General features: G+C 51.2%; 12 protein-coding genes across 12 annotated transcripts; 3 read left to right on the forward strand and 9 right to left on the reverse strand.

The window, feature by feature from the left end:
• Window positions 1-551: 551 nt before the first annotated feature.
• Window positions 552-1,262, forward strand: N7532_004069 (HHE domain protein; the record flags this gene model as incomplete). The annotated part of the gene is made up of 1 exon (XM_056616563.1): window positions 552-1,262. The coding sequence occupies one exon, from the start codon at window positions 552-554 to the stop codon at window positions 1,260-1,262; it is 711 nt and encodes a 236-aa protein (XP_056476920.1).
• Window positions 1,263-1,374: 112 nt separating this feature from the next.
• N7532_004070 (uncharacterized protein) lies at window positions 1,375-2,207 on the reverse strand (the record flags this gene model as incomplete). The annotated part of the gene is made up of 2 exons (XM_056616564.1): window positions 1,375-1,632; window positions 1,710-2,207. The coding sequence occupies 2 exons, from the start codon at window positions 2,205-2,207 to the stop codon at window positions 1,375-1,377; spliced, it is 756 nt and encodes a 251-aa protein (XP_056476921.1).
• Window positions 2,208-3,134: 927 nt separating this feature from the next.
• Window positions 3,135-5,870, reverse strand: N7532_004071 (uncharacterized protein; the record flags this gene model as incomplete). The annotated part of the gene is made up of 1 exon (XM_056616565.1): window positions 3,135-5,870. One exon carries the CDS (start codon window positions 5,868-5,870, stop codon window positions 3,135-3,137), a length of 2,736 nt encoding a protein of 911 aa, XP_056476922.1.
• Window positions 5,871-5,889: 19 nt separating this feature from the next.
• On the reverse strand, window positions 5,890-7,074 carry N7532_004072 (uncharacterized protein; the record flags this gene model as incomplete). Its single annotated transcript, XM_056616566.1, has 1 exon — window positions 5,890-7,074. One exon carries the CDS (start codon window positions 7,072-7,074, stop codon window positions 5,890-5,892), a length of 1,185 nt encoding a protein of 394 aa, XP_056476923.1.
• Window positions 7,075-7,592: 518 nt separating this feature from the next.
• On the reverse strand, window positions 7,593-8,318 carry N7532_004073 (uncharacterized protein; the record flags this gene model as incomplete). The annotated part of the gene is made up of 1 exon (XM_056616567.1): window positions 7,593-8,318. One exon carries the CDS (start codon window positions 8,316-8,318, stop codon window positions 7,593-7,595), a length of 726 nt encoding a protein of 241 aa, XP_056476924.1.
• A 2,466-nt stretch (window positions 8,319-10,784) lies between these two features.
• N7532_004074 (aldose epimerase family protein) lies at window positions 10,785-12,044 on the forward strand (the record flags this gene model as incomplete). The annotated part of the gene is made up of 1 exon (XM_056616568.1): window positions 10,785-12,044. One exon carries the CDS (start codon window positions 10,785-10,787, stop codon window positions 12,042-12,044), a length of 1,260 nt encoding a protein of 419 aa, XP_056476925.1.
• Window positions 12,045-12,631: 587 nt separating this feature from the next.
• Window positions 12,632-13,765, reverse strand: N7532_004075 (ankyrin; the record flags this gene model as incomplete). Its single annotated transcript, XM_056616569.1, has 3 exons — window positions 12,632-12,659; window positions 12,707-13,616; window positions 13,666-13,765. The coding sequence occupies 3 exons, from the start codon at window positions 13,763-13,765 to the stop codon at window positions 12,632-12,634; spliced, it is 1,038 nt and encodes a 345-aa protein (XP_056476926.1).
• Window positions 13,766-14,043: 278 nt separating this feature from the next.
• N7532_004076 (uncharacterized protein) lies at window positions 14,044-16,401 on the reverse strand (the record flags this gene model as incomplete). Its single annotated transcript, XM_056616570.1, has 6 exons — window positions 14,044-14,203; window positions 14,261-14,396; window positions 14,458-14,598; window positions 14,652-14,733; window positions 14,799-15,558; window positions 15,611-16,401. 6 exons carry the CDS (start codon window positions 16,399-16,401, stop codon window positions 14,044-14,046), a joined length of 2,070 nt encoding a protein of 689 aa, XP_056476927.1.
• A 364-nt stretch (window positions 16,402-16,765) lies between these two features.
• N7532_004077 (uncharacterized protein) lies at window positions 16,766-18,574 on the forward strand (the record flags this gene model as incomplete). Its single annotated transcript, XM_056616571.1, has 3 exons — window positions 16,766-17,099; window positions 17,154-18,012; window positions 18,073-18,574. The coding sequence occupies 3 exons, from the start codon at window positions 16,766-16,768 to the stop codon at window positions 18,572-18,574; spliced, it is 1,695 nt and encodes a 564-aa protein (XP_056476928.1).
• A 360-nt stretch (window positions 18,575-18,934) lies between these two features.
• Window positions 18,935-19,852, reverse strand: N7532_004078 (enoyl-CoA hydratase/isomerase family protein; the record flags this gene model as incomplete). The annotated part of the gene is made up of 4 exons (XM_056616572.1): window positions 18,935-19,046; window positions 19,105-19,457; window positions 19,531-19,590; window positions 19,643-19,852. 4 exons carry the CDS (start codon window positions 19,850-19,852, stop codon window positions 18,935-18,937), a joined length of 735 nt encoding a protein of 244 aa, XP_056476929.1.
• A 225-nt stretch (window positions 19,853-20,077) lies between these two features.
• N7532_004079 (fungal specific transcription factor domain-containing protein) lies at window positions 20,078-22,314 on the reverse strand (the record flags this gene model as incomplete). The annotated part of the gene is given in 3 exon segments (XM_056616573.1): window positions 20,078-21,151; window positions 21,203-22,237; window positions 22,249-22,314. The coding sequence occupies 3 exon segments, from the start codon at window positions 22,312-22,314 to the stop codon at window positions 20,078-20,080; spliced, it is 2,175 nt and encodes a 724-aa protein (XP_056476930.1).
• A 354-nt stretch (window positions 22,315-22,668) lies between these two features.
• N7532_004080 (putative actin-related protein RO7) lies at window positions 22,669-24,261 on the reverse strand (the record flags this gene model as incomplete). Its single annotated transcript, XM_056616574.1, has 1 exon — window positions 22,669-24,261. One exon carries the CDS (start codon window positions 24,259-24,261, stop codon window positions 22,669-22,671), a length of 1,593 nt encoding a protein of 530 aa, XP_056476931.1.
• Window positions 24,262-24,299: the final 38 nt, after the last annotated feature.

Raw genomic sequence — 24,299 nt, forward strand, 5'->3', positions numbered from 1 at the left:
GTACTAATCTCTTGGAAGGGGGGGAGTGTTTCTCTTGGCTGCAGAGCCACTAGTTGGTAGGCCTACCACGGGTCAGAACCTTGCACGAGAGTGATTCACTGATGTGATTGGAACGGCGCAGCCTAGAGAGCTGGTGTTTTAGAAAGGGGTATGATGTAGATATGGTGCTGGAGCGAAGGAACCGCAGACTTTCGGGAACAGTTTGTGCTTATTTCTTCTTAACTATAGTTCAGGTTTAGGACCTAGCTATTAGAGATAGCATAGATCCAAGCAATTGTCTGTATGGCAAGGGAGATAAATCGCCACCTTCGCTTTTGCCTCAATCAGCCATCAATCAGCCACTCTTCGGCGTGGAGAAATGAAAATCATCATGATGACAGTGGCGGAACCGACGACCGACAATCAAATGTCTTTCTAATAGTTCATCCTCAAGCGCTCTTTGATAGTCACAATCAGTACTGTCTCAATTCAAGGCTTGCCATATGTACAAACGCATAAAACCCTTCCATCACCATTCCGCTTTCCGAGCTTGTCGCCCCAGCTTCGCTATCATGACAGCATCCCAACGAGCCTCCGACACGACATACACAGCAGCCTTCGGATCCTCAGACTACCCATTTCTGAGAAGCATCAGTCCACCCTTACGAACCTTCTCCGATGCCGCCGCCACGCCAACATCCCATGTCCGAATCCTCGCCGCTATCAAGCACGAACACCGCGAACTCGAGTCCCACAGCCGCAAAATCATCAATTCCACAAGCCCAGATGAGCAAACCCGCTACCAAAATCAATTTACCTGGGAACTGGCTCGCCACACTATAGGCGAGGAGCTTGTCGCTTACCCAACATTAGCGGAATACGTTAAGAACGGCCAGGCATTAGCCGATAAGAATAGAGCCGAGCACCAGGATCTGAAAGAGCAATTGAAGATGTTCCAGGGCCTCCGATCTACAGATCCGCGCTTTGTACCGACACTCCAGGCGCTGATGGGCGATTTGGAGAATCACATTCGTACGGAGGAGGCTGATTTTGCGCGATTGGAGGCAGTTCTCTCGCAGGAGGATAGTGAGGCGTTGACGCACGCATTCGACCGGACAAAGATGTTCGTCCCGTCTCGATCGCATCCACTAGCACCCAATAAGCCGCCTTTTGAGACTGCTGTGGGCCTTTTGACGGCGCCGGTGGATATGGTTGCTGATATGTTCCGCAAATGGCCTCATCCGGTGGAGGAGGGGAAGCACAAGATGTCTGTTTTTAAGTGAAACCTGTATCCAGATTTACCAATGAAAACCCAGTTCAGAATGGGATTAAAATCGTATTTCATTATGTATAAGCAAGTATAAGGTAGTATTAAAGAACAGTTTCAAAGGTCGATCAGCCTCGACATTCTAATACAGTCGAATCTGTTGTCACCAGAGGAGCTCCCATGTATCCTTGACGCTGCAATCTCCGAAGTCTGCTCATCATACTGTCGTTTCTTTTCAATGTTGGGCTATTAAGCTCCAGAGTATTTTCCAACGATCGGCGTCGTTTCCATGCCTTGCGGAATTGTTGCTGCTCTTCATATTGCTGCCTTGTTCGTAAGAGCATGAAACCGTCGTGCGCTTCTTTTTCTTCATTCAGATCTTGTATCTTAAAAGAAAGGCAAACGTTAGAATACCATATTTGATTTTCCAAATGGAAAGAAAGAACAGAGACAAGCAACGTACATGAGCCAGCCACAACTCCTGCTCCGAACTCCAAGCCTTTTGGCATCTCGCAAGCTGCTTCCGGGCATGCGCAAGCTCCTTTTCCTGCTCACTTGTCCACCGACACTGACTCCCAACAATACTCGCCCAGCTCACCACGCGAGCAAGCCGGGATCGTGCAGAAGGTTCGCACTTCTCCTCGAGCCGGTGGGCCTCGTGGTCGGAGATTGAGAGCGAATCCGAGACGGATGCAGATGCGGATGCAGGTTGTTCCCTCCGTGAGTCGTTTGTGCGAGGGTTTAGGCCTGGGTCTTGCTTCACCGCTACATGCAGGGCGTTGGAGACGTCACGGTGCAGCGTGCCGATTTGAATTTCATCACGTGAGTCATGGTATGGGGTAGAGGCTTCGATTTCAGTCACTTTTTCTTTGCCCCTGCTTGAGCCGCTACTGGTTGACTTGCGCCGTTTCTTGGAGAGGGTGAAAGGTAAGGCGCGATGGACGAGAGTAAGGACCGACATGAGACGAGTGGGACATGGATAACATAAAAACTCCAAAAAGGTACCAAGTAAAATTGAATCAAGATAATATTATCTTGCATGTAGTCCGACAAGCTGCTAAGGGCAGACTTATATGCCCAGGTTCGTCCCGATGGGTTGTACTTTGGTTTGCACTCAGGCCGACAACCCGCCAAACGAAAACGAGGGTGCAGGAGGCGCTCGCACGAGTGGGGAATATGCCCGGTGGACTTCAGACACGTCTTTTGCTTGGATGCCCACTCGCGAGACATCAGTACCCCGGGGTCTTCTGGTTGGTCCGGCGGATGCTGGTCTGCAGCGTTGGTCGAGACTGCAACTCAAGCCAGGCCGAGGATAGCGCTCGTGTATCTGAAGACGCAAGCAGTCGTACATGATGTAGTTTGGCAATAAAGATAGGAGGAGTATATTAAGAGAAAAGTGTGTTGAGTTGGGCAGTTGAAATGGAAGTCGCGAGTCAACGGTTCAAAGTAGAATGTCTTGGCGGCGGAGGTTCTGTTTTCGATCTGATCTATACATTGCCACCAACGTCTTTCTCGGAAAAACAAGGAATCGCAGTGCATGAGTTGGGCGTGGTTCGCTAGGACCTCCACCTGGCACAGTTGCAGGAATGTACACGACTACTGTAGGGTAAACGCGGTAAAGGCGACTATCGCTCTCCCAAGGGTTCGAGGACATGTTCAATTGCAGAGAACAGGATTGAGAACTTAAGTACAGAAACGCCAGTAAAGCCAGTCGAGTTCATTTTTCAACAGAAGGAACAAGGAAAAAAAAGCAGATATAGCTCCATGCAGACTCAGGGTATTCCAGTACAAATTCTTAGACCAATGACCGTAAGGGAGTGATAAAAACAAAAGCCGCTTCGAAAACAAACCACCGACACCATTGCAAGTTCTTCAACATAGTATTTGTTCATCGCCACGTATCGACAGAAGCCCCGCGGTTCGCCTGGACTTTTCGCTCTTCTCGGATTTGTTCGCCAATGATGATGCTTATCAACCTCCGGTGCAGGTCAGCATCTGTCCACTCGACCTGGCCCGATCCACCGTACTGTACATCAGCATGCGAGAGTTCCTGTACAAATCGATCGATAATGGCAAACTGCGCTTCGGAGATGGGAACCCCATGGAGGCCATCTGAGGTCCAGATCCAGTCGCCGATTATTTGGGCTCGTCCAGGCGCATTGTGATAGGGGAGGCGCCCGGGGTGGCGCTTTGCCATTCGGTAGATACGCCGAAGAGCCAAGTAATGCTCGTTTGAGAAATAACCAAACACCGCGAGCGGTCTCGGACCTTTGGGCCTGTCGTGAGCTTCCTCGTCCAGCCCCACAAGCTCGTCCGCGGCATCGCCCGAAGCACGCCGCTCGAAATCATCTGATGCTTCGTCGTCTGCTTCGAGAGAACGCACTTGACTTGTCTCGTATCTTTGTCGTGAGTTTGCTGGTTTCGCTGATGCCGGAGTTTTTTGGTACACAAATGGCGATTCACTTGAACGATGAGAGCGTGGAGTGTCTTCATGCGATTGATGATGTTCTTGTGGGGACTGAAGCGAAAGTTCTCCTTTGTCGACCTGATCATCCTCCGTCTCCTCATCAGAAGCCTCCACATGTTCGTCCTGGGAGGCTTCGCTGGATTCGTCATCATCTGCCTGGTTGGGCGCTTTGAGCCATCTGGGAGTGAGGCTAGTGATCCGTTGGAACCAGGTTGATCCCTGAGGTTCCACATCCGGCTGGCTTTGGCGCCTTGGGGTAGTAGTCATACCCTCGGCAGGTTCATCCTCGAAAGAGCCCCCATCGGAAGCGCTACCGATCTCATGAACCTCGTCAGGTAAAGACTCCTGACGCGAGTAATTATGCCGGAAGACAGGCGATTCTTGCTCGGCCTCAGGCTCTCTTTCTGGCGACTGAGACAATGGCTGCAGACGAACTCGTTTCTCTGGCTTGTGCGAGCTACTTTTGCTAGCAGACGAATGCTGCGCCGCGGAATGACGGCTTAGGATACTCCGTGGAGTGCTTGTTCCGTTGTAATAGCGAGCACGGTTTGGGGTATCATCGGCCGCGAGGAGAGCGGATAGATCAACCTCGCGCTCACGCAGTTTGCGGATCTGTGTTGGATTCAGATGGCGCAAATCGTACTTTTCAAGGTTGACATAAGCTGGAGACGAGCCTAGACGGTTTTGATTGGATGAATCTTCAGCAATCTCTCTCCAAGGACTGACAGCCTCTTCAACAGGCTGATGCGCACGATGATCGGATTGCTGTGAAAGGTAGCTGTTGTCGCGTGCTTCTTGCTGCCAGATATCATCAAAGGCGTCATCTTCGTCATACTCCGTTGCCCATGCGCGATTGGCGGGTTGCTCGGGCTCCCTGGCTTGTCTGTGCTCTGATCTTGAATTTTCAGGTTCCTGGCGCCAGATATCGTCGTATCCGTCGTCGACATCTTCCGATGCTTCCCGTTGTACCGTTCGATTCTGGTCAATGAAAGTGGAGGGAACGGGCTTTGTTTTCGATTGCCTATCCTGATCAGACTCCCCAAATCCGTCTAAATCCTCTTCTTTGAATCGTTCAATGTCTTCGGGTACGTCTTGTTCAGAAAGAGTCGCTGGCTCATCATCCGGCCCCAGCCCTTCGGGTCCTTCAGACTGCTCACGGTCTTCATGTCCCGCAATATCCTCCGGCTCGTCAAGCTCTTCAGGCTCCTCAGGCTCTTCAGGCTGTTCGACTTCCTCGTCAACCACAGACTCGACATCCGACTGCCATCGGTCATGGGCCAAATCGTTGCTTTGGATCCTTTCTTCGTCCGAGACATTTTCATCGCTGTCGATGTAGATCATGCGATTAGAATCAGCAGCGTTCTGAGCATGGCGACTGACATTCAACCGCTCTTCATGCCATCGTGCCTCTTGCTGTGATCTTGCAGAAAAAGCCTGGTCGCGGGGTGATTGCGCTTGCTCGAATTCGGATGAATGAGGTACAATATGCACTTCTTCCTCATTATCCTCTTCCTCATTATCCTCCTCTTCATTAACATCCACTTCTTCTACATCTTCCTCCTCCTCTTCAATATCATCTAAGACGACTGCTTCATTCTTGGGAGCAAAATCTTCAAATACCCCTTCATCATCTTCGCCCTCATATTGGCCTTCATCCCCTTCTTCCTCATCCTCATATTGTTCTTCAGATCTATAGCTGGGCCTGTGCTTCGCGGGTGAAGATGTCGGAGGAAGATCAGGATAAGAAACAGGCTGAGGTGATGGTTTGCCCGCATTTTTGGATTGCCGGCCGATAGGTGACGAAAACTGGCGTTTTGGAGAATCATTCGCGGGAGGTGGCTTGACTGAACGGTTCCCTTCCTGGCGCGAGCGAAGAAGAGAGCCCGGAGAAAATTCCTTGACTGCTGGGCTCGCTCTCGCCGAGCTGTGTTCGCTTCGAAGATCAGTGATTCCCCCAGGGAGTTTGCGTTTCAATCGATCTCCAATTTTCCCATTGTCTCGATCTTGTAGCACCTTGGCGGCATTATCTGAGGCCCTACTGGCGTGGCTTCCGAGGCCGATTTGCTGGGCAGAAGGAAGAGTGTCCAAAGAAACCATTGTGAAGCCCTCGCTCTCCATGATCGAGTCGAATTCTTCGTGGTCGTCTGTCGGTTCCATGAATGGGTCGGATTGAGGTTTATGATAGTGTTCTGGCTCGAGGTTCGTAGGAGCCCCCCCGAGCTTGGTTTTCTTCCTCGGCCAGCGAAGAAGTAGGAGTCGGAGTAGGGTATGTACGAGTGGACGAAGGCGCCGAGGGCACGGGGGCTTCGCGTACCGACCTGACCGAAGAAGACCGCCTCTCTCGAGTTGGCGATGGCATTTTAGACGGTGTCGAGTGGATGTTCTCCTCGTTGTCCAAGAAGTGGTGCTCGGATGCTCCAATAATAGGAGTATCATATGTGGCTCTGCCATACCCACGATTGGCACTGCCGTTGGAAATCTCCCCGTATGCTTGGAATGGCCCTGTAAGATCTGCGATGGGCAAATCGTCCGCTCCCAGCGAATCGCTGTCGAAGCCATCATTTCCAGCAATATTGACGGGGCTCATTCTTTGAAGTGGCTCGGTGGCCCCATCCGGGGCAATATCCATTGGGCTGGTATGTTGTTCAGGCTCAGGTTCGGTCTCAAGCGAAGGGATCGGCTGCGACACGGGCGCTGGCGTTGTCTCATCTTCATCGACATGTATTTCCTGTAAACTTGGTCTCGGCGTGCCCTTGGGTGGTCTTCCTCGTTTTCTCATTGGTGTCGCTCCTGGGCGCCCTGGTGTATTCCCCGGGCTGGCTGCTGGCCACGGCGATCCATTCAGTGGCTTCGTGTCTGATTTCCGTGGGCGCCCACGCGGTCTTGAAGGTGTCTTTTCCGCTAGCGGACTCCGATCATCTTTCAAGGGTATTTTTGTGGTCACGGTAGATGGACGACGCCGTTTGCGCGACGGACTGGCCTGCATTTCGCCTTGGTTTTCCTCGTCTTGTGTCGCCTCAAGTGTAACTCGAATGCGCCATGGGCTCACGTTCCCATCCTGTTGATCCTTCAGCGGAGAAAGCGACCTTTGGCGACCCTCGAGTTTCATTGTAGGCGATCCAGGTAGCAGCACATCGTCGAATCGGATTGAATGCGCGCTCTTCGCGGGACTCAGGCTCACGCGTGGTCGCTTGGCTGGGGTTCCTCTGGCCGGTGTTTGTCTGCGCGCGGTGACGGCGGGGGAGTATACGCTTTGGCGACCGGTAAAGGGTTTTATCGGAGACGAAATGAGGTAATCGGCATCGCCTGGCGGGCCTAGGATATCGGGGGAGGAGCTCGAACTCCGCGTAGTGGCGGACATGGCGGACTCGGTGCGATGGAATCTCGGCACGCGTGCCGCGAGGGGGCGTGGAGGGAGCGCACCCCGTGGAATGCGCTGTTTATGAAGGGACAATGGCCACCAAACGACCAGCGAATCTGTACAATAGCGAAATCAACAGCGGGGCAATGCGTAAACAAGTCTCCCGAAGCGGCACGAGACGCTCGACCGATCATGATTACGTAAGAACTTCCAGAAAGGGTAATCCTGCATACAGAAGTAGTAACTCCCCGTGAAGTTTATTTCCTCATGGGCGTCTTAAATGAACAACCTAGGGTAGGCTTTGCGTAAACATTCAGTTCTTTCTTCTTGTCGAGCCGATTATACAATCATACACTTACCCCTTTAGGGATTTATTGGGAACAGCTGTGCGTAAGAGACAAACGGGCAAAAGACGGTCGATATTTGAGAGTGAAAGGGTATACTCTTTCTGCCTCTTCTTATCTGGCCATGGTCTAGCGGGCGCTTTATTCCAAAATACGGTTATGTTTGAACTACAATTAGAGCTCATCATCCACAGTATCCACAGCAGGAATCCGGTCCAACTCGGCACCGCAGAATCGAGCCACCTGATGCACACACTCTCTACATCCCTCTTCGAGATGCCCAATCGCCGAGCTCCCCTGATGTGCCAGTATGTCTCTCGTGGGAGATTTTGGCCCATGACTGCCGGGAGTACCACCATCTCCGTATCGACATCGTCCAGAATCTGTCGGTCTGACAGATGAAGACCCGTACGCAATATTGGCAACCCAGAATCCGCAGTCCCGATGCTTATTGAATAGATCGAAGAGTCCAGTCGTGTTCTTCTGATACAATTGTTTGAGCCAAGTCATCCCACGTCCATAATTCTCCTCGTCGCATTTCCAACCTTCGCGGCTAAAGGTGTGATCGACACCGTCCTCGGCTTCAACTCTGCTGATCGCGATCAGGGCCTCGGTGGGCTTTGGAAGCCCTATTAGAACAATACCCTTGAATAGTGTCTCTCGAATTCGTCGGATCAGCATTTTGTGAGATTCTGAAGACGAGAAGTCGGGCTGACTGATGAGGTATAGGTACAGTTGATCTGCCAGGTGCGGTTCCGAGGTTGTGGTGATTGTGCTTAAAGTCGTCAGGTACCATTTATCGTTGGGGATGTTAGACAATTTGAATTTGGCTTCGATGTCACGGAAAAGTTCATCGCAGCATGGCTGAACCAATGCTCGATCGACCTCCGGGGCGTTCATGACGAGATCCCGGTATATTTGAGATCTTGGCTAGGCACACCTCTGCTATATGTATGGAAAAGCAGTCATGTTTGCCAGTCAGGTCATTTTGCTTAAAAACAGAACGTGAATCATAAAGCTATGTGGAGGGTTCGCGGTTTTGGAAAATGACGCATTACTGAAGCTATTTGAAGCTAGAGTGGCAAACCGCGGAGTTCGACTCCTTCGGCACGCTGAACCTTGGTTGGTACACATCTCTAGCAAAACCCATGAATTATCTTTTAAAAAGGTACTAGACTACCTCCGGAATCCACTACTGGAAATACCAAGGTCTGTTGCAGACTGGTGCCGGGGCCATAGCCTTTTCTATATACCACGACCAGCCCAGTTGCTGTTACAATTATTTTAGTGTCCATTATGATATGCTCCACCTGACCGGGCTATTCCTGGCAGGAATTATGCGAGCTGCTTCCCACGATAGACAATTGCGCTTGTTGAGGCTGGGCGGCTCGATTAGGGAACATATTCCGATGAAGATACCCAAGAGTGATGATAATGTCAGAATACTGGACAATCTATCAGGTTGCGTTGGCCACGCGCCTGGTGATTGTCAGGGCAGGAAATTGGGTAATGTCGAGCTTGGAGGACCGAGGCATTTGAGATTGGATACCGTGTACGAGGCATATGAAGGGTCGACTTTGAGGTCTCCAAAGCCAAAGCCAAAGACAGGAAAAGCGAGTTCTCCAGGGCTATGGAAATAGTATACCCTTCGGTGATTTCAATATGTACGATATTCTAGTGTTTAAATTCAAATTAGTGAGTCGGCTTATATACTCCCGCATTTCGTCCCATAATAATTATAATGAGATTGTATATCCACGTGGTCCGTGAGCCAACGTGAACAGTGCGATGCCTAAGGTTTCGCTAGAAATCCGGAACGCTTACTCGACTGCGAAACTCTTATCAACCGCGCTCTTCAGATGTCTCTAGCAGGTACTCGAATATGCCTTGGGGGTGACGTGCATAGCAGTTTGACGGCGGGCAGCTTGACACCCACCTTAGCACGACTGTTGATCTAGACTCCATTCGCCGGGCAGGGCTCCCCACGCAACATCATGTGGTCCGACAACCTACCAGTAACTTGGATTCGACATGACGACAACGGCCATCGATCCCACGATGCTACGACAGGTCCTGTCAATTGGCTGTGCCCGACTGGAACTAATGTGCGTCTGCGGGCCCGTGAAGTACAGATGCGATGGTAGGTTGGAGAGCTTCCCCTCTTTTACAATTTGGCCCCAACTCTCGACTTGCTCTGACCCTTTCCAGCCCGTGAGCGGACCAGTGCGAACAAAAACCTCATTGCATGGACCCCGCTGGGCCCAGCAGGATGCCTGCGCACAAAGAGACGCTGCCTTGCAAACTGTAATGGCAAAAGGTCCAAAGTTCGGCTTGTTCTCATGGCTAGTACAAGCCCTGGCTGATCTACCTCTGGTCAGATCTATGCGCTAATCCAGGCTGATCCCAACGACCTACAGCTCGCCTTGCTGCCTAACAGGAACTGGCAAGGCTCCGAGGACCTTGCACGCTCTGGCCGCAACCGTACTGATTGGAAGGTCTACCCATCCCACGGTTTATGTAACTCGCCCTCTCGCATGTATGCGAGATCCGACCCATGCATAGCCATTGCCGGCCAAGGGGCCCGCGTACCGGACGAAGATGTCAATAAAATGTGGTTGCAGCTAGTGCCGGTCAAGCAATGGAGCGTGCAGCTGGGACCTTCTCCTGAGAGACGAGTCAAAAGTCCGCGCACCGGAGGTCTGAAGGGGAATGCTCCGTTATTTCAGGGGACTTTCCCCTGCGATTTCCACCTAGGTAGCACCCTAGGTCAGACTTCCAGATGCGCTCGATCCAGCAAACGGCGTGAATCGGCCGCGTTTGATTAAAATCATTTCCGTCCTGGCCACAAAGAAACGAACGAGCCAGCTGAGTCAGCGATCGACATGGGGGCCTACCGCCTTGGGGGATGTCGTGTTGTTTTGGTGTCGGGAATGCCTCTCCGCCGGAGTTTTCCCCAGGTCACATTCGAGCAATCCCAGCCTCAGGCGCATCTAAGCCCTTTGGGTCTTCGCTCGGATCTTCCTCTCCTCAGTCCACTTCTCCACGGCCCAGAGTATCTCGCCAATCGCTGTGCCCGGCCCGCGCCCGCAGCCCATCGCATTGCCGGATAATTCGTGATCGGGACCTACCCCGGCTCCCCTGCCCCGCCCCCTAGCGTGCAGCCATGCGGAGCGCGGCTTAGCGTTGGAAAGTGAAAGTTGGGTGACGATAGTGAGAGCTAGGTAGTAGCTGGTCGCCCATATAATTAGAATGCACCCTCCCCTCGGTTGGCTCCGCGCATTCCTGTGCCCTGCGCGGATCACCCCAAGACTTCTCGCCCTCTACTCTCTCTTCTTTTTCACATCACTCACCTTATTGGGCTTCAGGATGCATCTAAAGTCATACGTCACCGCTGCCCTGTATGGGCTGCCAGCCCTGGCTCATGCCGCGCCCTCTGCAGCTTCGTACTCGCAGCCCTCGACCCCGTCGCCGTCCTCAAGTGCCAGCGAAGATCACTTCCGCGAGTACACAATCAAGGCCGAGAATATCACCGCCAAGGTCATACCCTATGGTGCGCGCCTGACCTCCGTCCTGGTCCCTGACCGCGACGGCAACGTCCAGGATGTCGTGGTCGGCTACGACGACCCGAAGTACTATCTCCACGACAGCCAAACCAACCGCACCTTCTTCGGCGCGACTGTCGGCCGCTACGCGAACCGCATCAAGAATGGCACTTTCTCCATTGACGGCAACACCTACCACATCCCTGAGAATGAGAATGGCGGCCAGGATACTCTCCACGGTGGCTTCATTGGCTACGACATGCGCAATTGGACCGTCACTTCCTACTCTGACTCTTCCGTCACCTTCACCCTGTTGGATCAGGGCTTTGAGAACTTCCCTGGCGATGTGATCTCCCACGCCACCTTCAGCGTCTCGACCGAGAAGTCTGCTGAGAACCCCAGGGGTTTGCCCCAGTTGACCACAAAGCTGGTCTCCCTCGCTCTGACCGAAAAGACACCTATTATGCTGGCCAACCACATCTATTGGAACCTGAATGCCTTCAAGAACTCCGACGTCCTGAAGGATACCTCCCTGCAATTGCCGCTGTCGGAGCGCTTCGTGGGCGCCGATTCCATCGAGATTCCGACGGGCGAGCTCCTCGATGTTGACACCGCCTACGAGGGTGCTCTGGACTTCCGTCAGCCCAAGCTGATTGGCAAGGATATTGAGAAGACTACCGACCTGTGCGGCGACGACTGCACCGGCTACGACACCTGCTGGCTCGTCGATCGCCCGGCCGCCTATGCCGCTGCCAACTCTGTTGTCCCCTCGCTGCGTGCGACTTCCGAGAAGACTGGTATCACTCTGGATGTCGCGACCAACCAGGCCGCTCTCCAGATCTACACCTGCAATGGCCAGAACGGCACCATTGCAACCAAGGAGTCGCAGGCCAAGCGCAACAAGGCCCAGGACGGTGACTCGGGTGCGACCCACATCAACAAGTATGGCTGCTTCGTCATTGAGACCGAGGACTGGATTGATGGCATCAACCAGCCCCAGTGGGGTCGTGACCAGTACCAGATCTTTGGACCTGACGATGGGCCCGTGGTCAACTTTGCCACTTACCAGTTCGGCACCTTCTAAAATGGAGGTACATTCAAAGATTTGAAACGTTAGGATTGGAAACTGATGGCTAAGGCTTGAGACATTTGGAAGCATCAATCTCATCCTCAGTGCATCTCCTTGCATACCTTTACATTAATAATCCATAGTATTGCAGGGTTGTAGCTAATTGGTTTGATACTGTACATAATCACCACGGCTCCCAAGTAATCAGACATTTCTCACGCTCATGTTTCTAAATACTCTATATACCCAAATAGGGAGAACAGCAAATTCCAAAAATGAAGAGGATGACGAAGTATAGCAGAACCCACTTTAACTCATCAAAACCCCAGACAGCATCTACCCTGCAGGCAGCACTCTCTGGAACAACCACCTTTCCTAACATTTCTTCACCCCGAAGACATTTCGGGGTCCGAGTCGCCCCAGCCTGAAGGAGAACCATCGCCGTATCCCAGCTATTTCTTCTCACTGCTTTCACGTATGGCCAGATTCTTACGTGCCCCTCCCAGAAAAATCTGCCCCTGGCTAGTCTGAGCTCATCTGGGTCCGCCCCATGCTTCAAAAGAAGTTTCATCATGCTTGCTCTTTGTGCTCTGGGACATGTGTCAAGGGTTCTCCAAACCATCCCATAACCTGTCTGTCTGTCGGTAATATCAAATGGGCCTCGTTCGAGTAAATACCTTGCAGTATTGACATTCCCAGTCGGAATGACCTCGTAAAGAATATCGAGAATCTGCTCGGGATCGAGTTTGATGTTGCATAGCTCCTCAATATACTCCAAAATATCCACTTTTCCTGCCGTTGCCGCCCGTCGAAAGGCAATATCGAAACAGCGAAATATTCTATCGGGACTCAAGTCCCAGATTTCCGATATGTTATAATCCATCCACATTTCAAGTCCAACTTTGCAGCCTCTGTGGGCCAAGATGCCCAAAAGTATGCGGAGCTTACTGGAACCTCCCCACGGACAGACCCCGTCATTGTACTGTTCGGTGCCAATAAACGTTTCCAGTATAGCCTCATTTCCCCTCTTGAACGCAACGAATATGGGCGTCAGACCCAGTCGCTCACAATACATCCCAAGATCCAGACCGATGTATATCAACCTTTTCAGTGCGACGGCATCTCCCCTAATCACAGCACTGGCCAGAAGACCGGCCTCGAGGCACGACGAGCCATTTCCACAATGATCGTTGCGAAGATAACATGAGCCAGGAAACTTTCCACAGGTCTCGCAGGAGCGTCCAATGGTCCTCGCGTATTCGCTATCGATGCTTTTCCTCGGAGTGAGCATATTGTAGGATAGGCCGCTCCCATACATCCAAGCATCGATTAGCTTGTCAGCTATAACTTTTTCCTTCTCTTTCATGTATTGTGAGACATCATCCGGTAGTATCTGTCTCATCAAGATGCTCCATATGCTAATTGGTTGCGGGTAGCATTTGAACATGTGGTGGAGATATCTTCGCATGATATCAGGTGGGTATTGTCGCCACTTGTTATGCCGATAGTGGATCTGCGAGTCGAAAATATGCTCTTCGATACGTCGAGACACCATTAAGCGACTCATTATTTCGTCGGAGAACAGCTCTGACGAAAATCAGCCGAGTTCTTTAACAAGGATGTACATTCAACTTACTGTTAACGAGTCTTATTCCCAAGAGATCTTGGACGCGGAGTCGCTCATCATCAACTAATACTTCGATTATGAGAAGCCAATTCTCGTCTGGTACATTCATTGTGGTGATTCCTGTGGATTTAAGCGTTTCTTTTGGCAGCGGTGGTCAAGCTGGACTGTTTGAAAGTCGAGAATTGGTGACCAGACGGTCTCCCATATGACTCGAGTGCCTTCGACATAAAGGTGGAAGGAACGCTCAATACTAAGCTAAATCAGGCGCATTTAAAGAATGGTATGCTTCCGAAAAAGGGAAAGCACAACCCCTTCCCGTTCCGGTTCCATGGGACAATATTGCCTTTTGCCCTGAACACTCAAGTCGACACCATCGCTAGATATTATTTACAGCTTCGACAAAACGTTTGACACATCATCCCCACTTCCCTTGATAATCTCTTCCTCCCAATAGTTTGGATTGAATGTAATTCGGTTCAGCGGGTTCAGTCGATGAGCTCTGTTGTAGAGATCTTCATACACACGGCCATCGTACCGTCCCAGTGCACTAGAAAATGGCATTTTTAGTCTTTCCAGAGCCTTATGAATTATGGCTGTGTCATACCTGTCTAAAAGAAAATCGGGAATCATCCACGAATCGACCAGAATCACAGCATGTGGTCGGATTCTCTGCATTAGATCATGGACGCGATTTGGAAGCTGATCGAGGTCAGACTTGGCGACGGCGTTACAGCGGAAAACTGTTCAAGGCATCGTCAGCTCTTGAGAAGTCTCAAAAAGGAAGAGGAAGCCGTTTCTTACATTCAAAACTCTCGTTCTCCATAGTGTTGAATGCAAAAAGGCGGAAGAGGCCCCACATGATGTCTTTCACAGGGGGTGAAAGAGAGGTATCAGAAGATAAGGCCTCGAAGAAGGTGGCTACCAGGATCGACTGGGATTGAGCTAAATAGCAATAGTCAGCTTTGTCAATATCAATGATGGGAAACATGACCTACCCTTGCTCAACTTATGAAGTTGAATTAGAAGACTGTTCCAGCTTCGTTTCTTGAGAACGCGCTGCTCATAAGTATCGTATGTCTACCTGAAGTCAGAAATCTTTTCAAATCCAGCTAAATCTGAGCAGACTGGTGGTTGCATCTCACCAACGCTGTTGCGCGAAGCTCAAAGCTTTTCACAATATTGCTATCATTTTCCAACACACTGAGGTCTGAAGGCGGAGTAGCTCCGCCTTGACGGCTTCGAATAAATTCCTTATAAAGAGCATCAGTATCATCGACGGCAGCACTGCTTGAGGACTCAACCGCAGTTGTCATCTTCTTAATCAAGTACGCGGCCACTTGCTGACTGATCATCCAGTTATCACCCTCTACAGTCGGCTTGGAAAGATAGTCGTTGTTGAGTTGGATAAGACCACTCCCACCACCAAATCCATGTCCTCCCATTGCACGGCGACAAGTCTCAATCCCATCCGCGGCAAGCATTGTGCATAGACTCTTCAGCCCAGACGACATGCTATGCATGTGCGCCAAGGAACGGAAATCTCCTTTCTCGACGTCTTTTCGTGTATTTTGATAGATTGCGCACATAGCCTGGCCTGCATAATGGAGCGCAAATGTCGTTGCGAGTAGAGGCAGAATGCGGATTTGGACGGTCGGATAGTCCAGCACTGCCATCTCCGGTCCGGTCTTATCGCCGTCTCGATCTTGGAATTGTCGTCGGATGGCAGTGTAGCGGACTGCGACTGTGACTGCGCGAGCGAGAACGAGTCTGGCGTGATGCACGATCTGGGCGCGAACGTATGTCAAGGAGCCATAGACTAAAGCTGGCTTTTCAGGTTTGGTGTAGATGCCAGTATTGGGGTCTAGACTGGAATATCGCGACAACAAGGCAGAATGAGGGATACTGGTGGCTAGTTAGCTTCCATGATCCTTGGTAATGTTGAGCGTTGACATACCGGAAATGATCAAAAAGCATATATGCATTGTCCATTGTGATATAGCCATATTTCGGACCGATGTCTCCGATCACCACTCCTTCTAGGGGTAGGTTCGTTTCCATATCTCGAACCTGCACAATGAACGGATGAGGACCATGAGACACACATTCACCAGATGCATCGGGCTTGGGCAGCATCAGCTGAGCAACCACAATTGCGTGGTTGGCAATCCGACCCAAGCTTCCATTCCACCACTTGCTCGATGTCAAAGTGGGACTGTGCAAGACAAACTCCTTGGTTCGACTATCCCAGCGTGCTTCCAGTTCCAAGCCACGGACATTGCTTCCATGCCCGAGTTCAGTCTGCGCATAGGCACCAATTATCTTCCAGGATTCGATCAGAGGCATCCAGTATGCACGTTGCTCCTCACTGGCCTGCTCACGGATGGTCGTGATGAACATCTCCAAGTGTAGAAAGTACGGCGAGACATCATCCACCAGGTACTCGGCCATTTTATACTCGTCATGGCTCCATTGATACTTGTCTTTGAGTCGTCGTAGTAGCTTCGCGCGGGCGAGGCCTAGCTTGAATCGATCCGGTCGAGACAGGTTTTGTTGTTTCTCTTTCGAGAAAAGAGGCTCTGACTGCACGATCGGGAGCACCCGCGCTTGTCGCTCCAGAAATCCATCGGATGAGAGAAGATGCCGACTGAGTTCTTCCACTGAGAGATTGGACTGTCCTCGCTCGTGGGCGAGTGTCGTGGGTCCATCTGGCTGGCTTGGACGAAGCTTGTCGGTGAAGTCGGACATGTCGAGGTGAGTCCTTCCAAAATGAACTTTCTGCCGGCAGCTTCCTCCAATGCCGAGAAAAGTCTCCTGATATACTGCACTGCCTCTGATTCCTACATGAACCCCCTCATTTGATCAGCCTAGGCTCTTGCGTCGATTCCCCCAGAATTCGCCGAATGCCGAATGCCGACTGGCACTTGGGGATGCAGCGTGGGGCAGATTGCGGGGGAGTAAGTAGCCGATTCAAGAAAGCAGCGGGCAGCAGGCATCGTGCGGAGGATTCCGATGGGTTATAAACAGCAGTGACAGAGAGAGTCGTGGGGTCCTGAGCATTTCACCACTCCTCCGTCGACAAGCAACGGCCGCAACGTGAATATCATCAACAATGGGCGATCGAACTCTCTACGTCCCCTCGCACGAGGGAGACAACGTACTCCCTAATTCGCCTTGGTTCCACAAGCTGCTTCGATATGCGCAGCGCATGACACCAAGAGTCGCCATCAGAGACGTGAACGCAGGCTTTGAGAAGACATACCATGATCTGATATCCGATGTGCTGTCGTTTCGCAACCACCTCAGACGACAAATGAGCTCTCAGACGCTGCGGGACTTAGCAGAGGACAAGGAGGTTTATATTGGTTTGCTAGCACCGGGAGGCTACGAGTACACTGTTGGGTTTATTGCGATTGTCGCACTTGGTGCAGCAGTAGTGCCAATGGGTAAGTCCATTCGCTTGATGTATAGGTTTGAGGACCATCGCTAAGAAAGAACAGCCGCAGGATTACCCGTCGAAGAAGCCACATATTTCCTCATGAAAGCACAATCCGTTGCTCTTGTGGCAAGTTCAACCAGCGAGACCCTGGCACGGTCCATCGTACAGTCCATGGGAAAGAAAAAGAACTTCCACATTCTCTGTATATCGCCCATCGAATCCTTTTTCAGTACTACACTCCTCCCCGCAAGCAATATAGTTATCTCGTCGAACCGAATGTTGGATATGAATGGCGCGAGCGCGGTAATCTTTACTTCTGGCACGACCGGCCCACCAAAAGGCGCCGTCCAGCGCCGTACCTGGCTCACAGGCAACGCCGAGACAGACGGGGACTTCTACGGCATCACTGAGAAAGACGTCGTTCTCCACACCCTGCCTGTCCACCATGCCTCTGGAGTGGGACTCACATTCCTCCCCTTCCTCACGGCAGGTGCCTGCATCGAGTTCCGAAGTGGAAGCTTCAACACAGGCTGGACGTGGGAGCGTTGGCGTCAGGGTGGGCTCACATTCTTTTCCGGTGTACCGACTATCTACATGCGGATGATGCGATATTATGAAGAGAATATTGCCAACCAAGCTCCTCATGTATGCGATCAATATATTTCTGGGGCTCGTGGGATTCGCACGATGCTATGTGGTTCATCCGCGTTGCCGGGTCCTGTTCAGGATTTCTGGGAAGAACTGCGACAGAAGCCAATTTTGACGAGATACGGTGCGACTGAGTTTGGTGCGGTCATTAAAACCGATCTGGATTCTCGGGACACGCCGCGGAATAGTGTTGGTCGGGTCGCTGAAGGAGTCTCTCTCAAGTTGGAAGACGACGGTCACCTTCTTGTGAAGTGTCCCTACATGTTCTCTAAGTAAGGTTGTCTTCTTCCTTCCGACGGCCCGAAATCGGCTGACCCAATTTCTCGCCATAGGTATCTTCATGACGAGAAAGCCACCGCAGAAGCCCACGACAAGCAAGGCTATTTCAAGTCAGGCGACATAGCATCTCGACAAGGCGACTACTATTTCATCCTCGGCCGCGCTTCCATCGATATCATCAAGTCAGGGGGATACAAGATTTCGGCACTGGACGTAGAGCGGGAGATCCTCGGTTTGGACTATATTTCCGAAGTCATGGTCGTAGGTGTTGAGGACGAAGAATTCGGTCAAAGAGTCGCAGCCACTGTCAGCCTGAAGACTGATCAAAATACGACTCGCAAGAGCCTTACGCTGGCTGAATTGAGAGGGGATCTGAAGAATAAGCTTGTGGGTTACAAGATTCCTACTATTCTGCGTGTGATCAAGGGTGAACTTCCTAAGTCGGGGACTGGGAAAGTGCAGAAGAAGATATTGGGGCCGATGTTCTTCCCGACCCATTATCGGAATGTCCCTGAAATTCAGGTATGGAGTAAGGAGGCGAGGGCAAAGCTTTAAAATACCCTATATTAGAATGGAAATAGTAAATTATTATAGAATACTTCAGAGCTTTCATTTCGTGCGGGGCACATCATACCCTACTCCTGGAATCTGTGAAGGGCTACGGTCGAATTGATTCAATTGAACGGTGCCAACATGCTGTTTATCTGAAGCTTAAGGAAAGTAAACATAGGGGGCATCTAGCGGTGAACTGGATACCCCAGAAGCTTGGCGATCACGTGGTGCACGGGCATAGCCCGGCTTATATCCTGGGTTTCAGCCCGTTACAGAATCGACCTCCAGTATTAAGGTTTCTCAAAATGAAACTATTTCATTGATTCGGATAACACATGATTTAAGCCTTCCAGCTAAACAACTTTAGATCTTTGCCTTGGCAGGTGCAGATGTCACACGACTATGAACATAACTTATGCGCTGAAATTTCTTGATAGCTTCGCCCCAAAGCTCCTGACGAAGCAGCGCGTAGACACTATACAAACGTAAGTTAGCATTCCTTCGTCTTCATTCCCAACAGTAGATCGACTCACCCCATCTTTGCCTTCGGTGCCCACTTTGCTCCCATTTCAAGCGCAGCATCCAGCATATTCTCAGGTTCGGCAACAACGTCCACAATGCCGTCTTCCAAAGCCTCTTTTCCTGTCCATTTGTGCGCTTCTAGGAGCATCTTCCGCGCTACCTGGGGCCGCAACTTGAGGCGAGGAAGGGACCCAATTCCATCAAAATGCAGTCCCAGATTAACGGGTGGCATCGAGATAAAGCCTCGGCGAGAGTTCATTATGCGATAGTCATGCGCCAATGCAAGTGGGCAGGCTCCACCAAATGTGTGCCCGGTCATCAAAGCAATAGTTGGGAATGGAAAGTCCAAAATTGTATGAATGAGCTGGGCCGAAAATATTAGGTTTCAATTCCCATCTGATTTCTGACCTCACAGCTTCCTGGGAGGGCTAGCTCACCGGATAGAACCCATCTGTATTCGCGAATGGATTGTTGTCTGATTCGTCTAGTTCCAGTCCCTAGCCAATTCGTCAGCTTGATTCTTCATCTGAACTTCTTAGCAGATCATACAGTACACCAGAACTTAGCATTGCTTCCACGAGTAACCACAGCTCCTTCAGAGTCAGGCCCTAGCAGCTTCTCCACTGTCCGATAGGCCCGAATCATTTCCTGGCAATACCAGGAGTTAAGCCGATTCTCAGGAGGCTTCTCCATTGTAAGAACGAAAACATTCCCATGTCTCTCCAGGGAAAGATTCCGGAATGTTGGAATATCTGACATTTTCTTCAGCTTTTTTCAAAAATTGTAAAAGACAGGATTCGCCAGCAAGGGTATTTGGTTTTGGTGAAGCTGCACGAGGCGTGAACTCCCCCGCATCTCCAGACGGCCCACTGCCTCTTTACCGGAATTCACCGAGTGCCGAATGCCGGCCGCGGCTTGATCTTCATGCTTGCAGCGGGTTTAATTAGGTGTGATGTATTTCTGTGCTGTACAACATGAATGCATTTACCAAGTGGCGTCCCCATTCCAGTCCAAGTCTTTAAATAACCAGTCTCCCATGCCTTGGTATTGATTATGGAAAAGATCATCACCTATATCCCGTGCCATGCCCCCCATGGAAAAACCAACATGGGGGTCGAGGATTGTGGTAAGCGGTCGATACTCGTCTGCTGAAGAAGCAACGGCATTCGGGACCTGGGATTCGGTGAAACAATCGAGTGGAGCACTGGGATGGTCAGCTGTCGTGTGCACCTCCCAGGACTCCACTGTCCTCGGTGCGGCTGCTGGAGGCATGAAATAGGTCCACGCCCAGGATATTTCGGGTCCAAACCCTTGAAAAAAGACCTGTTGCTCTTGCGGCAGTACCGATGACGAGTCATCAGAGGGCCTTGTCGAATTTTGCTGTTTATCGGCGATGCTTTTCAATGCCCTGAGGCTCCCTTTGGCGGACGACCAGCGTTGAGAAAGAACGTCCAGTGAGAGATAAATGCTTTGGAGACTATTCTCCGCCTTTGTACACAGCGAAGGTGTGTTGCTACTCGAGAGTAAGCCGATTCCAGCAGCTAAGAGGTGAAAGGTGAAGATGGGACCGAGAAATTGTATTTCATCTCGGGCGAGAAAATCTTCGAATATGCCTGCAACAAACGATGAAGCGAGAACCACTGCCGGAGAAGGGGACTTTCCTTGATTGGGACGACACAGTATTGCGAGGCAGATAAAATATGGGATATGCAGTTGGCGTGCTTCGAAGTTGTATGGACTGAGTGTGCTCTGTGCTTGGCGGCCAAATTCTGCTGACGTCGTGGGTGTCTGAAACAGGCTCAAAGAAGCAGGAAGGTCTCGTGTCCAGCGATACAGTTGGTTCTCAATATTTTGTTGTATCTGACGTGTGAGAGTTTTGCGACGGCAGTGCTGCGTGAGATGGCCCAGTATAGAGCTGATCTCAACATAGGCAATGAAAAGAGACGCGTTTGAGCATGAATCATCAAAGTCATCTAAACGAGGAGGAGCAAGTTCACAGTCCTCTATATTGACTGCGAGTGGGCGACCCTGTCCAGCGGAGATTAAGCAGTCTCGGGCCTAGAAAGAATCAGCCTCTGCTTTTCCCGATCTTCATCGGATCACACATACAAATAATGTCCACCAAAGACGACGTCGAAGCGCTGCATTCCTCGTGTTCGCAGGCTCTTTTTGAAGACCAATTTGATGGGCTAGTCCAACCCCAACATATCGCCAGAATCCACTCGTGTTGGTTGAGACGTGTTCCGGGCCTTCGGGATTGTACCAATGTAGGATACACACAGCAGCGACCACGGTCATTGGGTTCTTCTCGTACCCGGACCAGATTAAGGCCTTCGCGCGTCGATAAAACTGATGGGTTGACGCATAGGCAGTGACAGCTGGAGCAGAGGTGACTCGACTCGCAGCAACAAAGATCGCTTGAAGAAGCAGTATTGATGGTTTTTGAGATCCGCTTTCTTCCAGCCAACTGCGTTCAACAATCGGCATCCAAGGAGAGCATTTTTCCATGAAGGTGTTTATAAGACCATCACGTACCGCTCGGGGTGGAAGATCGAAGGCTCTTTGAAGCTGTAGCAGTTGGATATCATCCTCTGTTGGTCCATCTGCGTCTGCGGTTGAATATGATCTGGCTTGGTCTTCATTGATGACCATTGCATCATCAAAATAACGGGACCTGGCCAAAAAACTCAAACTTGACACTGATGAGTATGGGTTTGAGCAAATCGATTGTTGTGGAGTCCCCCTTGGCTCTAACTCAAAAGAAGTACTCCGAGGGGTATGTCGGGGTGGAAAACCAATGTGGGTTGCATCGTTTTCTGACTCGTCTATCGAAGTCCCGTCTTCCTTAGACGTCACACAGTTCCGCTGCCCAGCTTCATCCAGGGTAGATCGACGCTTTTGGATCCTATTTTCCACTCTCCCAGCGCTGGTCTGGCTGTTAAGAGTGTTCCGACGTTTTCTCTTGCGTTCTCGCCGACTAGATTGAGTCAAAAATCGGCTTGTGTTTGATAAGCTCGCAATACTCACAAGCAAGGCCATACATGCCGCTGGCAATTCAAGCATGTACTTGTGTCTTCTCCAAAAATGCAGCGGACCTGATGCGAAAAGGTTAGCAAGGTAGAAACCCTGTTGTGTACCAGAGCGCTCAATCATACCTTTTTCTTATTGCAAGCAACGCAAGCCGTTGGTGCGCGCAATGGCGGCGGGCTAAACCCGGTCATCACGAGCTATCTTGCATATCTTTCGGCAGGTCTGTCGGGTCATTGAGACAGTGCAGGTCTAACTTGCCGGCGTTGCAGGCGTTGCTCGCGTGGGTCCCTTCCCCGCTTTCCTGGGCCGAGGCTGCTAGCGACATCAAAGGGTGAGGATTTCTCACAGCTCCTCGGGGAGTACAGAAAGCCAGGCTTGCATGTCAATTAACTGCTTGCCTCGAATATGGATCAATGAGGAAATCATTTTGTAAAAATTTGAATTATATGTTCATAATAGGGGGTATCCAAATGCTATTTACCAATCGCGCATAGCATAACAAGAGCAAAAAAGGACTCTCTATCGGTACATTAAAGGCGATATGTTCATGCCCATCCAGCGAGAGTCCAGCTCGACCGGTCGCCCGCTCGGAGTCCAGATCGACGATCGGGAATAGGCTGCTCGAGGTCTCGAGTCGCGCCAGCCAACCCATGCTGCAGGAACTTCTCTCGTTCGATCTCAACCATTCCACGGATCTTCAGGCTGGTAACCAGACTGGCTCCAGCCCAAGCCCCGAGAGACTCTACTTCACGCAAAATTCCTTGCACAGGAATCGGTGTGTCTTTGTTTTGCCGGCGCAGCTTTTGTTCGACGAAATCAAGCTCTGGCTCTTCTTTCGAAGGATCGGGTTTTGAATCATCGTTTGAGGGAGTGTTGTCTCCATTCGCTTCAGGGGTTTGGGTACGCTTCTGCGAAGAAATTTTCAACTCTTCCATACGCTGTCGCTGTCGTTCAAGAGCTTGGCCACGAATGGGGCTCCATCCATGTCGATCAATCAACTTCTGGACATCATTCAAAACCCGCTGGCGCAATCCAGGGATCCGAGATCCACCCCCGACGAAAACGATGCGAGCCATACAAGTTCCTCGCGCATCCGGCGGCAAGGAGAGTAGAGTGTTGTAAACAAGCAGAGGGATCGATTTTTCTTCATCATCCAGCTCATTCTCTGCGGTTCCTAGTGCAAAAAGAACCTTTTCCACGGGATCTGCCAAGCGAGAAAATGGCAATTCTGTGTACTCATGCTCCGGATTTTTGGGCGAAGGTATCGAGATATCGCGTTCCGTTTCTGACTGCGCTTCACTCTCTCCTGCTTCGGGACTGCACCAAGCAAATCTGCTCACGATTTCCTCGCAATATGTGAATCCCACAGAAATATCCTCATCTGAAGTATCCTCCTGGGTGCTGCCAGAAGCCAGTCCAGAGAGGAAACGCCCCATCTCCTGCATGAGCGACTTCATAGATCTTGTGCTCCGTTTTGTAACAACCTCTCGGTATTCGTATATCCCCGTTGCTGTAGTTTCAGCCCATCCAAGATCAACCACCAAAGCAGACCGTAGACCCCCCGCCGCCGCGGACATGGTGGCACTCGAAAGAAGGGTGATACTGGGGAAACGCCAGCGACTGAAGAGCGTGGAAAGGAGCGACGATAGCAGCGGATGAGGCATGAGGGCTGGCAGGGTCAGGACGAGCCGGGACGTGCCTGCATCGGTTAACAGGTACTGATTGTAGGTTTCACGAAAGACGCGCTCGATCTTGTCCTCAATCAGTCCTAGGTCAGCCTTCCTGAGGTCAGATTGCCACAATTCATATTCCCGGACCCAGTCCTCCGCATTCATGGGTTTGAGTAGTGGGCCAGCGCCTGCTTCGCCCCGAATCCATCCTCGGTAGTCTGCCACTCTCCTCGATTCCTCGGGCCCGAACCTCTTCACGCAGATTGGTGTGCCATTGCCCTCGAAGCCAGCTCGAAGCCACCGTGTACCAATCTCGAAAATTATCGCATCGTCTTCATTTCGAAAGGATGAGCCAGGCGACGTGGTGCTGGCAAATGAGGTGTTTCCCGAACGGAGCTGCTGCTGCGGAGTGTGGGGTGAGGAGGGCCGCGCGGTTTGGCTATGGCGTAGACTAGACGTTGCAGACATTCTGTGTTTGTGTTCGCTGGTTGTGGCTGTCGTGCTCG

The sequence above is a fragment of the Penicillium argentinense genome (genome assembly GCF_028826775.1).
Source record: "Penicillium argentinense strain IBT 30761 chromosome Unknown utg000004l_segment0_segment0, whole genome shotgun sequence".
Classification (NCBI taxonomy): Eukaryota; Fungi; Ascomycota; class Eurotiomycetes; order Eurotiales; family Aspergillaceae; genus Penicillium; species Penicillium argentinense.